The following is a 14300-nucleotide window of genomic DNA, read 5'->3' on the forward strand; positions in this document are numbered from 1 at the left end:
GTTAATAGCCGTGGACAGCCATACCTTGTTCTCAAGAAGCTGCACCTCTGGGGATTACCTGCTCTCTGGGCAATCCTAGGGCATTCATTAGGGCTGCCTTTCTAAAATGCATACTATGTGTTTTTTATTTCTCTTGCTTTAAAAAAATTCTTCATTGCTTACATCATAAAGTCCTTATCTCAGTATTTATGGGCTTTCCCAATTGCATATTTCAGCCTTCTCCCATACTTATCAAATGTTTGCTAGCAGCAATTACCCTTAATTCCTTAACTACCTTCCAAGCCACTGTACCCAGCTCCCTTGCCTAGAAAGATCACAGTAGTTAACTTTTCCCATTGCCCACAAAAGCGAGTCAGCAGAGGAAGGATTTCTTTTGGCTCATAGTTTCAAGGCGGAGAGGGTATGGAGGCCAGAGTGACCCCTGCCCATAGCAATGGGGGCATTAAGCAGTTCGTCTACATTTCAGTGGTATAGGAAGCAGGGAGAACTTGGCCCAAGGGTAGGCTGAACTATAGCTGAAGGCCTGGTCCCATAGTGGCCTACTTCTACCAGCCAGGCCTTACATCTAGAACCTTCTAAAACAGTTCCACCAGTGGTAGACTGTGTGGGGCAGGTGAAGTGCTGGGTGAATGTGTTCTGTTGATAGGAGCACAGACATGTCAAGGACACCAGTGCCTCAGGCTCATGGGAACAGAAGGCCTTCCCCTAGGCCAGGCTCAGGAGAACGGCAAGACCTTCCCCTGGTCCAAGTAGGGATGTTGATGAGAGGTTGACTTTTTTTTTTTTTGGTTTTTCGAGACAGGGTTTCTCTGTATAGCTTTGCGCCTGTCCTGGAACTTGCTCTGTAGCCCAGGCTGGCCTCGAACTCACAGAGATCTGCCTGGCTCTGCCTCCCAAGTGCTGGGATTAAAGGCGTGCGCCACCACCGCCCGGCTGAGAGGTTGACTTTTAGCTAAATTCAGTAGGTACCGAAACTATCAGCCATAGCTTCCTCACCCTGGATGACTGCAGCCTGAGACGGCTCTCCTACAGAGAACCTACAGAGATTAGCTAACCCACTTCCTTGTTCATGCTGTATACAATAAATGAACCAAATTTCCAGGCTGCTGCTGGTGCTGCTCCATCAAGAGCATGGCCAGCTTCATCCCAGCTTTATGTTATTTGTGTCTGCTATTTCTTCTTTGCCCTGCCCCAGTCAGGGCAAGTCCAAAGTTGTGCAGGTCTCAGCAGGACACTAGGAGTTCAGACACAGGAGCCTGCTGGAGACAGTTCAGTTTCCACCTGTAACAATGGCCATCTCCTTTTTTCTCCCCAATGTATTAGGCCTTCACAGCCCAAAGTGGTGTCCAGGTGTTTCCCTCTTCAGCTTCCAAAGATAGAGTTAATTGATCCCTGTCATCTGGGGTCCCTTTAGAACTATGTACATATTTCTATTACTGTTTATTATACTATTACATGCTAATATCTGATAGGACAATCAGCTTCTGAAGCTAGGCTTGCCTTGACCCTAGGACAACCTAGAGTGCATTTTAGAAATCCATGAAATGGGGGAGTGTCTTCTTTTAATTGTTATGAGGAGGAAGAGGCAAAGGATGCATGTGACTTGAAATGGGCAGGACAAACCACTGACTCAAATCCCAAATTACTCAAATGTTCCACTGTAAATTGACAGTAGTATCCAAGCTGTGTGTAATCACCTGAAGCCAAACCTAGATTCTGTTGTAAATGTAAACAGAATGCTACTATAAAGTTCATTTCCCATGAACTAAATTACTAAGTGAATCAAAGGAAGGTTGTGTTTTTATTTGGCAAATTTGCCACTTTCTCATCACTTTAGGGAATAATCACTTGCTGCTTTTGAATTGCCAACATAGCAACCTGGGTCATGCTGCATCTGAAGCTTTATCATTTATAGAGATGTTCATACAATACAAGGTCTCTTTTAACTCTTTTCATATAATCTCATTAAAAATTTGTATATGAAAATAAGCATTATTGTATTCCAAGTTCTGCATAGATAGATAGATAGATAGATAGATAGATAGATGCACAAACACACATATAATATCTACCTCACAGTTATTTTCAGGGTATAATTAAATCAAGTTACTATAGAAAATATTCTAAGTAGTACTTGCTAAGGGAATTCTACAATATGTGTTGATTTTATTACTAAGGAAAAACCATTGGATGTTCTTTGATATTTTATAATTTATTTATTTTTATTTTATGTGTATTAATTGTTTTGGTCCCCTAGAACTGGAGATACAAACAGTTGTGAGCCACCATGTGGTTGCTGGGAATTGAACCTGAGTCCTCTGGAAGAGCAGACAGTGCTCTTAACTGCTGAGCCATCTCTCCAGCCCTGATGATTATTTTAAAATACCCTGGGTTCATATGATTAAGAAATCCAACCAACTATCTCATTTTATATTATAATAATTGGAACCATTTATGTCTAAATGTACCCAAGATGTAGCAGAAAATGCCTCAATATTTCTTTTTGTTTAGTAAATAAACAGAAGAATCACTGTGATTAGTTTTTCCTGAACTATTCACATTGGTGTGTGTCCTGGGGAGCAAGAATGCAAAGTGGCCACTCTAGAGTCCAGTCATCGTCTAGGTTGACAGATACAATGAGAGAACTGTGACCGTTAATGGCACCGAGAACGGATACATTTATTAATTTTACATTTTTGTTGTTTTGTAAAATGAAGGTGGTTACAATTTGAGAGACGTTTGTAACAGAAGACTCATTGACAATATTTTTATATATCTGCTTAGTCACTTTAAAGTTGTTACTATGGATAATTATAGTAGTTGTTATGATGTTTTGGACTATATACAAGATACTTCACATTTGTTACTTCTAACTTTCATAAGTGACTGAATATTGGGTATTTTTACAGAAGAGGAAACTATGTTCGTCCAATGTTATTCATTTAGAGAATGGTGCCACTAAGGTTCAAATTTCAAAATCCAAGCTGATTCTTGTCATTCTGCTTCCTTATTTACAAGCCAGGAGGCTTCACAACCCAATCAGCATAGAAAGAGCAAAATTCCTCCCCTGAACTTGGACTTGACTGATCCTTCTGTGTTTGTCACTTTTCTCATCACTGATAAAATACCTAAAAAGAAGCATCATAAGAGAGGTTTGTTTTTGCTCAGAGTTTGAGCATATGTACAATCCATCATGGTGGGAAAGGCATGACAGTGAATAATGCTGTGGTTATAGGCTCTCCCTTATCTCTAAGAGGATTAGGAAGCAGAGCAAAATGGAAACAGAGTAAACCTTTAATCCCCAAGGCATGTACCCCAGTGACACACTTAAAGTTTGTATAACCTAAAACATACCACCTATTGGGGACCAAACATTCAAACACATGAGCCTGTGAAAGATATCTCACATTAAACCTTAACACCTTCCAGAAGTTAATATGAAGCACTTAAAGATTGCCAAGAGTATTTGAGATCTTACAGAAATCACTCTAATATTTCACTCTGTCTAAAAGCATGGACTGAACCCACCCTTTCATTCACAATATGAACACCCACTGGAGTAGACATTTACTAAAAGGCTCTGAGTCACTTTGGGTCATTTTAGAGCTGATAATACAAACTAGTCTACATATACTGCCAGTCCTGATGGTTTTCCCCATAGCTTTGAGTCATCAAAGGGAGAGAAGTAAATGAGTTATGGGGTGGCTTCTTGTCCCCAACACCTAGGAGGACTTCCTTTCACAGGCCCCAGTGCTCATGAGTTCCATGGTACCCTCTTCACTGTGCAGGAGGCATGGCCCACTCAGCTTTTAGGTGGTGAATGGGTCCTAAAGTGGCATCCAACCAAAGCAGCCCTGATTGACTGATCAGTACACAGATGTATACTTGTTTTCTCTCAAAATGAATGTTCTATGAAAAGATAGGAAAATACTGTATGATAGAATTAACAGCATGATATGATTGTATATCTAAGTGTATGTGTTGGGCGACAATAATAAACCTTATAGATACCAGGTAGTATTTCAAAAGCACATCAAGATAACACACATTATGGAATTTAATGTACTTTACCTGCAAATACTGATGCCATTTTGTTTTAGGTTGCTGTACTTAGCCTTGTTCTGAGCATTCCTTTAGAGGAGAATACAAGTGATTTTGTCTTTTTGAAATAATAATCTTTTTGCTTTTTAAATCTGATGTGAAAACTGATACCCAACCAGTCCCCATGTATATTACAAACTACATATATCCTCTTCAGTGTCACCAAAGAGGATGAAAATATATATGTACTAAGTATAGCAGCATTTCTGTATCAGGAAATACAAAACAAGCTACGTGGGTGATTTTATTTCAGAATTTACCCAATAGTATTATGTCTTTCAAAATGCTTACTCAAGGACACATATAATTTTTCCTGAAGCTGCTGGAGTAATTGCTGTAGAATGTTAGCCTGACAGACTTTAGAGACTGTTTGGGGCTAATCTTCTAATTTTATATTGACAGGAAAGGAAAAGTGAGGTATCTCTGTCGCACGGCTCGTAAACAGTCAAATCAGAAAGCCAGATCTTTTTTGTAGTCAAGAGGTTTTTTTCTCCCCTAATCAAAGTATACATAAAATACTTTTCAGAGTCATTGTGGCTTAAGCACCTATTGAAAAATTCCATCTACTTTCCTCTGTTGTTTACAGATCTTACCCTCTAGTATATATGCTGTGGATAGATAAAGCTGGGAAACACTTTTAAATTGATTCTTAATTACCACTCTTTTTTTCTTTTTGGTTTTTTTGAGACTGGGCTTCTCTGTGTAATCGCCCTAGCTATCCTGGAACTCACTCTGTAGACCAGGCTGGCCTTGAACTTACAGAGATCACTTGTCTCTGCCTTCCAAGTACTGGGATTACAGGCATGCCCCACCACTGCCTGGCCTACTCACCACTCTTTTATCGAGACTCCAGAATTTGTTTATGTGAAACAATACATTAAACCATACATTTGCGGGGTTCCTTTGCTTCCCCTCATTTTCAAGTTTACATTTATCTGAAATTACTCTTCCCCAAATGTATTTTAGGATTATATACTATGCAGTGTCACTCTACACTTAACCCATGTTCCAATACCAAAAATTCTAACAGCAAATTATATAATAGTTCTAGGTAATAGAGTGATTAGGGGAATTCTTAGGTTTCCATAAGTAACATAAAAACCATACTTTAAGTTTGTAAGGTTTAACATGTAACTTCAAATACAGCATGTTTTATAGGAATCTACAAGTTTTTAATCTCTAAAAAATGACTTAGTTTTTAGAGTTTCAAAGCTGCATTTTTCAAAAGAAATGTCCCATATCTTCTCTGATAGCTTCAGACTTTTTACACTCACCATCAACTGTTTCATGCCACTCCAGACAAACCTGACATAGCTGACCTTCTTACAGTGTTATTCATCTTCCTCAAGGGAAGGTTAAAGAGCAGATCGTCATGACCGCAGATATTCAGTACGTCGACTACAGTACCTGTCACAAAAGCTTTTGAAAGATCATTTCTTTCCTCATGGTTAGGAGTTAATCCTCTGTAAAAGCAATGAGGAATTACCAAGTATAACACAGGGATCCTTTTAACTCATGATGTTGATCTACTCAAAACAACAATTAACATCTATAAGACTATATATAGCAAAAGGGGTAGAAAACAGCAACTTGCAACTAGCCAAGTACAAATTAAATAAACCAGAGACTTTTTTTTGTAGCTAAGGAGCACTGGAAGCGTGGGGAAATCCAGAATCAAAAGAAAGGAAGGAAAGTCCTAGGCTGCAACTACTCTTATTATCAATGTCATCTTGGGCTGTAGGATGGAATTCTTGCCTGTGCTCTGTATCGGCTATAACTGGGAGAAGGTGATCTGCACTGGTAATCATAATATTCATATCTGTCATACTCTCATTGTATCCTCTGTCACAGTGAGGAGCCTAATGTCTACCCCTGCCACTACCTCCATCACTGCTATGAGTTGGTCTGCCTATGTAAATGCCTGGGGTAGACCTGTGCTTTCTTGGCGATAGAATAGTCCACATGAATTCTTCTACTCTGCATCCCTATTCCATATGCCCTTTCCATAGCCTCCTTAGAGTCATCTATCCTCTCAAAGTACACAAAAGCAAAACCACATGATAGCCTAGTCCATGGATCATAAACCACATTGACACTGCTCAATCATCCATATTGAGACAATACTTCCTGATGATGCAGACACAACACAGAGTCTTGGCCAACTAGGCAATGGCTGGGATCAGGATTTGCCCTGCTGCCAGATGTCTTCTGTAATTAGATGGAGAGTGACTCAGGCTTCTTTGCCTTGGATATTCTGGTGTTTAGGACCCACTTCAGATCATGTTCTAGGCAAATGGTACCTTGATTGAGTATAGCATCTGTGAGAATGCCTCCTTGACCTAGACTTGGGTTTTGATCTTTATCAAGAATGGGATTCAGAGTATTTGGAAACCCTCGATGAGCTACAAGATTCTGACCTGCTCTTTGCTTTTACTTATCAGGAGTTTCCGTTGGAAATTGTGACTGAGAGACTCTACGCCCTCCAAGATGTCCTCTATATCACTCACCTCAGCCAGGTGCTGCCCAGAACTAGATGAAGGACAAGTCTGGGCTTGAGAGCTGAGGGCCTATTCACCCCAGGTCTGGACTGTGGGGAGGAAGAACATGATGAGAGTGCTGTGCTCCACATGTACTAGCTTGCAGGCTCCAGCAAAATGCACATTTTGTTTTTTATTGGTCTAAAAACAACATAGAAATTGGAAAATGTCTAGAAACTGTGTTGCTTAAGCATAGATACATTCTAGGGCTCACTTAGAAAATGTGGCTTTAGTAAATTAAAGTCAAGTGGAGGAAGGGCACTCAGGCTGTGGTTACTTTCAAGAACAACAATGTAGTTGATACTATAATCATTTTCTCCACAGTAGAGGCAGGCTCTCCAACATCAAAACCACATTGTATGTTGTAGGAAGCTAGAAACCATTCAGCATTGCTGGGAGAACTGTTGTGGAATAATCTTTTTGTACACTGTGAGGATTGCTCACTCAGATTGATTTAATAAAAAGTTGAAAAGCTAATAGCTAGACAGGATTGGGGAGGCAGAGAGGACACTGGGAAGAAGAAGGGCAGAGGTGTGGCGAGTGCCAGCCAGACATGAAATGAGTTGGACACACAAAATGGGATAGAGGTTGTGGGAGTCTGCTGGGAGACCAGCTCCAACCAGCTCCCACCTACCGAACGGTTCTTGGTAGAGGAGAGAGGAACGAGAAAATATCAAATAGAAAGATAGACAATGAGGAGAAAGACAGAGACACAGGATAGTTTCAGGAGGGCCTGGGTCAATACCCAACAGCCCCTTTGTTTATTCAAAAGGGCTTTTTATAATATGCCAAGGGAAGAGGCAAAAGACTCCCTCCTGCAAGATCAAAGCATACCATACAGCCAAGTGTAGACCCTTCCAAACACCTGGTAAATATGCCCATGGTCAAATCATCCCATTATGCAGCCCTGCTGGGTAAAGCAGTCTCAGATTCTCTGACCCTGAGTAATTTGGGCTCCCACAAGAGGTAAAAGCCCCATGGTAGAACACAAATTAATAAAAATATGGGTTAATTTAAGTTATAGGAACTAGTTATAAACAAGCCTAAGCTATCAGCTGAGCATTTATAAGTAATAATAAGTCTTTGTGTTATGATTTAGAAGCTGGCAGGAGTGACAGAAAAAAATCTGCCTACAAATGGCACCCAACCTGGGCCATGTACAACCACATAAGGCCTGAGAAAGTTAAAAAAAAATTGGAACACAGAGTCAAATGCAGCTTCCTGGCAGTCTCTCAGGTAGGCTTGGTGCTAGTGGCAAACAGAGGCATGGGTCTTTTAAGAGGCCCTGCTACTGAGCACTTATGTGAGATTTTTGCATAGCTGGTGATGTGCTACTTGGTGGCATGAGATGAGGTAGAAACTACAGCAGTGTGGCCCCAGAAACTTCCTGGAGCTGGAGCAATAAATGTGGCACCTGCTGGTACCTCCACCATGAGGCTAGACTCTCAGGGAACCAAGGTGGGTGGAGCCAGCCACCAGCACACCATGAGCTAAGCTGAACAGTGGTTTAAGTTTTGCTCATGCAGACAGAAAAGGTTACAGATACGGAGTAAAATAGATTCGAATAAAAAAAAACAACAACCTCTAAACAGGTTACACTGTGTTTAAAAATGTACTTAAGAAAAAAAAAGAAAAAGGGTATAAACAGTCATAAAAATAGTTTAAAAATAATAAAATCTTTAAAGAAAATGTAATGTAAAAGAAAAAAGCCACATAAAGTTGGAAATTACACAGGGAGTCTGGATCCTGTATGCTATTGTGTTGTCTTTAATTTTTTTTGATTGAGGATGAGCAAACAATAACTGCTGAGGGACATTGGAGTATAAAAACTACTAAATTAAAGCAACCTATATATTTGAAAAATGTCTTAAACTTCAAAATGAAAGCAAAATGATATGTTACTTTGGGGAAGATGTTGTATTTTTGTTTCCACAGGGGAAAAAAAGGCTGTGGATTTGTTCAAGGTTAAAGAGGACCAGATTTGATTGGGGAAGAACACCTGAAAATCCTAGCTACAGACATAAAGAAAACCAACAAAAAAAAAAAACCTACAAGACAGATCAAGAGGACCAGACGCCAATGAAAATGGGTGGGCCAGGTGATCCAGCCTCTCAGAGTGTCTCTGTTGCAGTTTCCTCAGAGTTCTTAATCCAGAACAGCTTCAAGGCTGCTGGCTGAGATGGTCCAGCCAGGACTTCAGATAAGCCTTGCACTTTCCCATTTCACAGAGCCTGGACAACAAATAATACATCTAACTCTCCCAGGACTTGACCATTATCCCAATTTTTCCAGGGTCTCCTAAAGATGCCAGTACCACAAGACAACAGGAATCAGTCTAGAAAATATGACACCCACATTCCCAAGAGGTAGGGTGGGTGGATTTTGGTCATTTGATGAGTTATAGATGCTTGTCATCATTTAGGGGTGTTAGTTACAAGTTGTTATTTGTCATGGTCAGGAAAATGATCTAAACAAAGGTGTTAGATTCAAGGATCTCTTTCTGAAGGAAAAAGGAGGGATACAGTATAGAAATGATGGAAAAAAAGAATAGATTATTGAATCTACTTTTAAACTAAAAAGCAAATACTAGTCATAAATATTTTACATTGCTATGGATTTTTGTATACTGATACAAATTTAAGGTTATTTTTGTTATACTGTATATATGTTTCTATTCTTGTTTAAGGTTTTGCACCTATGCAGTTCATTTTAAAAGGTCATATAAAGTTTTAGTCTTTGAAAGTTATTTAGGATAATAAATACAGGTTAACAGTCACCTATAACAATCAAACTTATAGTCATGTTAGTTATGTTAAGTAATCAGAGATATATTTTAGATAGATAAGTGATCTTTAAATACTTCAAAGACCTACAAAATATGGAATTTAAAATATTTTAATAAAATAAGACTTTTTATGACAATGAGACACATCTGCTCCAGGCAGCACCAATCTACTTCAGAGAAGATGATGGACATCCAAGAACTTCCATATGGAGTTTGCTTTCTTTGTGGCAAAAGTTAGCCACTGGGCAAGAAACTGCCCTTGCCTCAACTTCTGACAGTTACTGTCCAAACTGGACCAGCAGGACACAAAGAAAAGCAACTGCTGAACTTTTTCAAGACAGGGTAGGACAGTTCTTCAAAAATTCCTGCTTTACAGAAAAGTTTGTCAGATATTCTAGGCCTGTAGGCTGAAGATGGATGCCCTAATTTTTCAGAAAAACTTTTGGGTCCAGGCAGCCAGATGTCTCTGTCATTTTGGAAATGGCTTGCACTGTACTTCCTGTTTACTCAGGTAGTATTATATCCTTCTGGGGTCTTTGATGGAGTTGAAGACTAGATAATTATAGTTTTCCTTAGTTATGATAAAAGGTAAGTTAGGTACAGAACTTTGGACTCACCAAGAGAGGATAGATAATGGAATATTTTCTCTAAATTTGCCAAATATTAACGGACTGGACATTGTAAATGTAATTCTTACCTGATAATTGTTCTTGTTGTATATAGTTTTATTATATTAAGAGTTAAATCCTTTCCTTTTTATTTAGACAAAAAGAGGGAAATGTTGTGGAATAATCTTTTTGTGCACTGTGAAGATTGGTCACTCAGATTGGTTTAATAAAAAGCTGAATGGCCAATAGCTAGGCAGGATTTGGGGGGCAGAGAGGATGCTGGGAAGAAGAAGGGCAGAGATGTGGAGAGTCACCAGCCAGATGTGCAATGAGTTGGACACATAAAATGGGACAGAGGTAAAAACCACATGGTAGAACATAAATTAATAAAAATATGGGCTAATTTATGTTATAAGAGCTAGTTAGAAACAAGCCTGAGCTATTAGTTGAGCTTTCATAATTAATAAGAAGTCACCATGTCATTATTGGCAAGCTGGCAGTCCCAACGAAAAGGTCTGACTACAGAAAACTCTAAGACTGTCCCCATGATTCTCTGGTATCTATCTATACCTTTGTGTAATTTTCATCCCTTTGAAGTGCTGTTTTGCTTCTAAACAAAATGCATGGCAAACATGCTCAGAGTCTGGACAAGAGAAAAACATAAAAGAAGGAAGCAGTCAAACTATCCCTATTTGTAGGTAACATCATTCTTTACTTAAAAGACCATTTTGAGTGTATTAAAAAAACTCTTGGACATAATTAACACAGTAAAGTTGCAAGATGCACAATCAATATTATAAAAAAAAAAAGAAAGGAAGAAAGAAAAGAAAACCCAGTAGCTCTTATTTATACAAATGATCTGAGAAAGAAATTAGGAAAATTATTCCATTCACCACACCTGGAAAGCAGATATTTACACAGTAAAGTTGCAAGATTCAAACTCAATATTTAGAAAAAGAAAGAAAGAACAAAAGAGAAAGAAAGAAAGAAAAGAAAAGAAAATCCAGTACTGAGATTTTATTTATACAAATACTCTGAGAAAGAAATTAGGAAAATTATTCCAAACACCACTTCTGGAAAGTAGATATTTAGAAATTAATGTAGCTAAAGAAGTGAAAGACGAGGGTTGGGGATTTAGCTCAGCGGTAGAGCACTTGCCTAGAAAGCTCAAGGCCCTGGGTTTGGTCCTCAGCTCCGGAAAAAGAACAAAAACAAAAACAAAACAAACAAAACAAAACAAAACAAAAAACCAAAAACAAAACAAAACAAAACAAAAAGATGTGAAAGACTTCTAAGGCAAAAATTTCAAGTTATTGAAAAAGGAAATCACAGAAAATATTAGATACTGGAAAAATATTTCTTGTTCCTGTATAGAAAGAATTAATATTATAAAAATGTCTATACTACCAAAATTAATATACAGAATTGATGCAATACCTATTGAAATTTCCATATCATGTCTCACAGATTTAGAGAAAATAATTGTAGAGTTTGTCTAGAACCACAGAAGACCACAAATAACCAAAGCATCCTAAGGAGTAAGGACAACTGATGGTGGTGATATTACAATACTAACCTCAAACTATACCACAGAGCTGTAGTGACAAAGACAGCCTGGTCCTGGCATGGAAACAGACAGACTAATGGAATAGACTATAGAACCTAAAACTAAAATGGCAAATCTGGCCGGGCGGTGGTGGCGCACGCCTTTAATCCCAGCACTCGGGAGGCAGAGCCAGGCGGATCTCTGTGAGTTCAAGGCCAGCCTGGGCTACCAAGTGAGTCCCAGGAAAGGCGCAAAGCTACACAGAGAAACCCTGTCTCGAAAAACCAAAAAAAAAAAAAAAAAAAAAAAAAAAAATGGCAAATCTACGCTCACTTAACTTCTGACAAAAGAGGGAAAGACTACTTTGGAAAAAAATACAGCCTATTCAACAAATGGTGCCAGCAAAACTGACTTTCCACCTGCGCAAGAAGGAAACTAGGTACTTACCTTTCACTTTGTACAAAAATCAATTCAAAATGGATCAAAGACCTTCATTTAAAACCTGAAATGCTGAAACTTTCAGAAAAGTACAGGGATACTCTTCAACACACTGAGTTAGGCAAGAATTTTTCAATATTTTTTATGATCCATTTATTTTTATTTTATGTGTTCGGGTGTTTGGCCTGCATGTATGTCTGTGCAGTGCCCATGGAGGCCAGAAGAGGATGTTAGATCCCCCTTGGAACTGGAATTACAGATGGTTGTTAAGTCACCATGTGGGCACTGGGAATTAAACTCAGATCCTATGAAAAAGCAGTCGGTGCTCTTAACAGCTCAGCCATCTCTCCAGCCCCATGAACATTAAAACTGCACAGGCACTAACTCCAAGTATCCGCAGATGGGACTATATTGAAAATAAAGTTTCCATCCAGCAAAGGAAACCATCAGCGGAGTGAACAGACAGCCCACAGGACGGAAGACAATCTTTAGCAGCTGCACTTCAGACAAGGGCTAGCATCCAGAACTTACAAAGAACCCCAGAAACTAAATACCAAGGAAATCAAACTGCCAGTCAACAAACAGGCAAATGAACTGAACAGACAGTTTCAAAAGAAAGACAGAGGAAAGACAGACAGACAAATGGCCAATAACTATTTTAGAAGTGTTCAGTGTTCCAAGCCATCAGAGAAATGCAGCTTAAAACTACCAAGGGATCCTGCCTCACTCCAGACAGATGGCTGTCATCAACACTTACAATAGCAAATGTTGGAGAAGATGTGGAGAGAAAGGAACCCTATTTACTGTTGGTGGGGGTGAATCATTTGGATATTTCCCCAAAAATGAAAAATAGAACTACTATATGACCTAGATATTTCACTCCTGGATGTATATCCAGAGAATTCCATGCCCTACCACAGATCTGTTTGCACCCATGTTTATTACTGATTTGTTCACTATAGCAAGGAATTGGAATCATCATCGTTGTACATCAACAGAGGAATGGATTATAAAATTTGTTTTACACACACACATACACACACACACACACACACACACACACACACACACACACACACACACCATATATAATGGACTACTACTCAGATCTAAGGAAAAGTGAAGTTTAAAATATTGCAGAAAAACAGATGGATTAATAAAGGACAACATTAAGTTTGGTCTCAGAAAGAAATAAACCACTTATTCCCTCAAATATGTGGAATCTAGTCACCAGTAATATAAGTCAACAAATATGCATGTGCGTTCAGTGTAACAAGAAGGAACAAGAACAAGAAAGGCTAAATGTAAGGGGATGCGAAGGACCAACGGCAAGTAATGGACAGAAATGATAAAAGAGAATGCAAAAGATAATTGTTTTCTAGCTCCAAGTCATGTCACTTTTGGTTTTGGTAGTGACTGAGTGCATAAAAAGATTTAACTGTGAAAGTGTAAAATTTAATATAAAGCTTCACAGCTTCAATTGTGAATGCCAATACATAATTTCATTAAGTTGTATAGACTTTGGGTCTGCTTAATTTTGATGCATGATGTTTTTATTTATTTGCAAGGTCTTTTATAGTAAAGCTTACTTTAAAAGATCATTGTTTGTAGTTATAAATCACTCAGCATTGTTGGGAAACTTTAAGACTCTCCCTATAATTCTCTGGTATCTACCTATACCTTTGTGTACTATCCACCCCCTTGGAGTGTTATAGAGAAAGATTTGCTTCTCAATAAATACTACATGACAAGCATGACGGAATATCACTGCACAATTGTGCTACAGTCTACATCAAAGTGAGCAGAATTTCCAGATATAATTAAGAGTCTTAATCGATTGGCTTTAAAAATATTTGTTTATTTTTAATTATGTGTTTGTATGAATCTGAGTGTGGGTATGAGCATGTTGGTACAAGTGCCCACAGAGGCCAGAGGAACTAGATTTCCCTGAAGCTGGAGTTACGGGTGTTTTAAGTGCTTGACATGGGTGCTGGGAACCAAGCTCTAGTCTAAAGAGCAGTGTGCACTCTTAACTGCTGACCAGCCCCATAATCAGTTGACTTTAAACTAACCAAACAGTGGGTCTGTCATAGTCAGGTGAGCCCCCGAAAAGAGAGGCAAGGAGATAGAGGAGCAACAGTCTTTATCCCATGACTCTACTACCTCACAGAAATCAATTCTGCCAGTGATGATGGGGCCTTAGATACAGAGCCTTTCCAAGGCCTGCCTCCAGATAAGAAACCTAGTCCACACCTGGATTTCAGACCCATGAGACCTTAAAGTAA

General features: G+C 38.9%; 1 protein-coding gene and 1 pseudogene across 13 annotated transcripts in view; both read right to left on the minus strand.

The window, feature by feature from the left end:
• Positions 1–14300, minus strand: part of LOC128105326 (myomegalin-like) — a 198778-nt gene that overhangs the window by 81349 nt on the left and 103129 nt on the right. Inside the window, exons 9-11 of one of the 13 annotated variants that reach the window (XM_052730384.1) lie at positions 6609–6688; positions 4072–4131; positions 2649–3128 (exon numbers count right to left, since the gene is read on the minus strand). The exons of 9 other annotated variants lie outside the window; for them this stretch is intronic. In XM_052730384.1, coding sequence (XP_052586344.1) covers positions 3029–3128; positions 4072–4131; positions 6609–6688 — 240 coding nt within the window. In that variant the 3' untranslated portion in view covers positions 2649–3028. Of the gene's footprint in view, positions 1–2648; positions 3129–4071; positions 4132–6608; positions 6689–14300 lie in introns of those variants that run through there. 3 more of the 13 variants (XM_052730385.1, XM_052730386.1, XM_052730387.1) reach the window with 3 other exon arrangements.
• LOC128105328 (transformer-2 protein homolog alpha-like) lies at positions 4138–6564 on the minus strand (annotated as a pseudogene).

This window comes from Peromyscus californicus, unplaced genomic scaffold (genome assembly GCF_007827085.1).
Source record: "Peromyscus californicus insignis strain IS unplaced genomic scaffold, ASM782708v3 Scaffold_9__1_contigs__length_137607984, whole genome shotgun sequence".
NCBI lineage: Eukaryota > Metazoa > Chordata > Mammalia > Rodentia > Cricetidae > Peromyscus > Peromyscus californicus.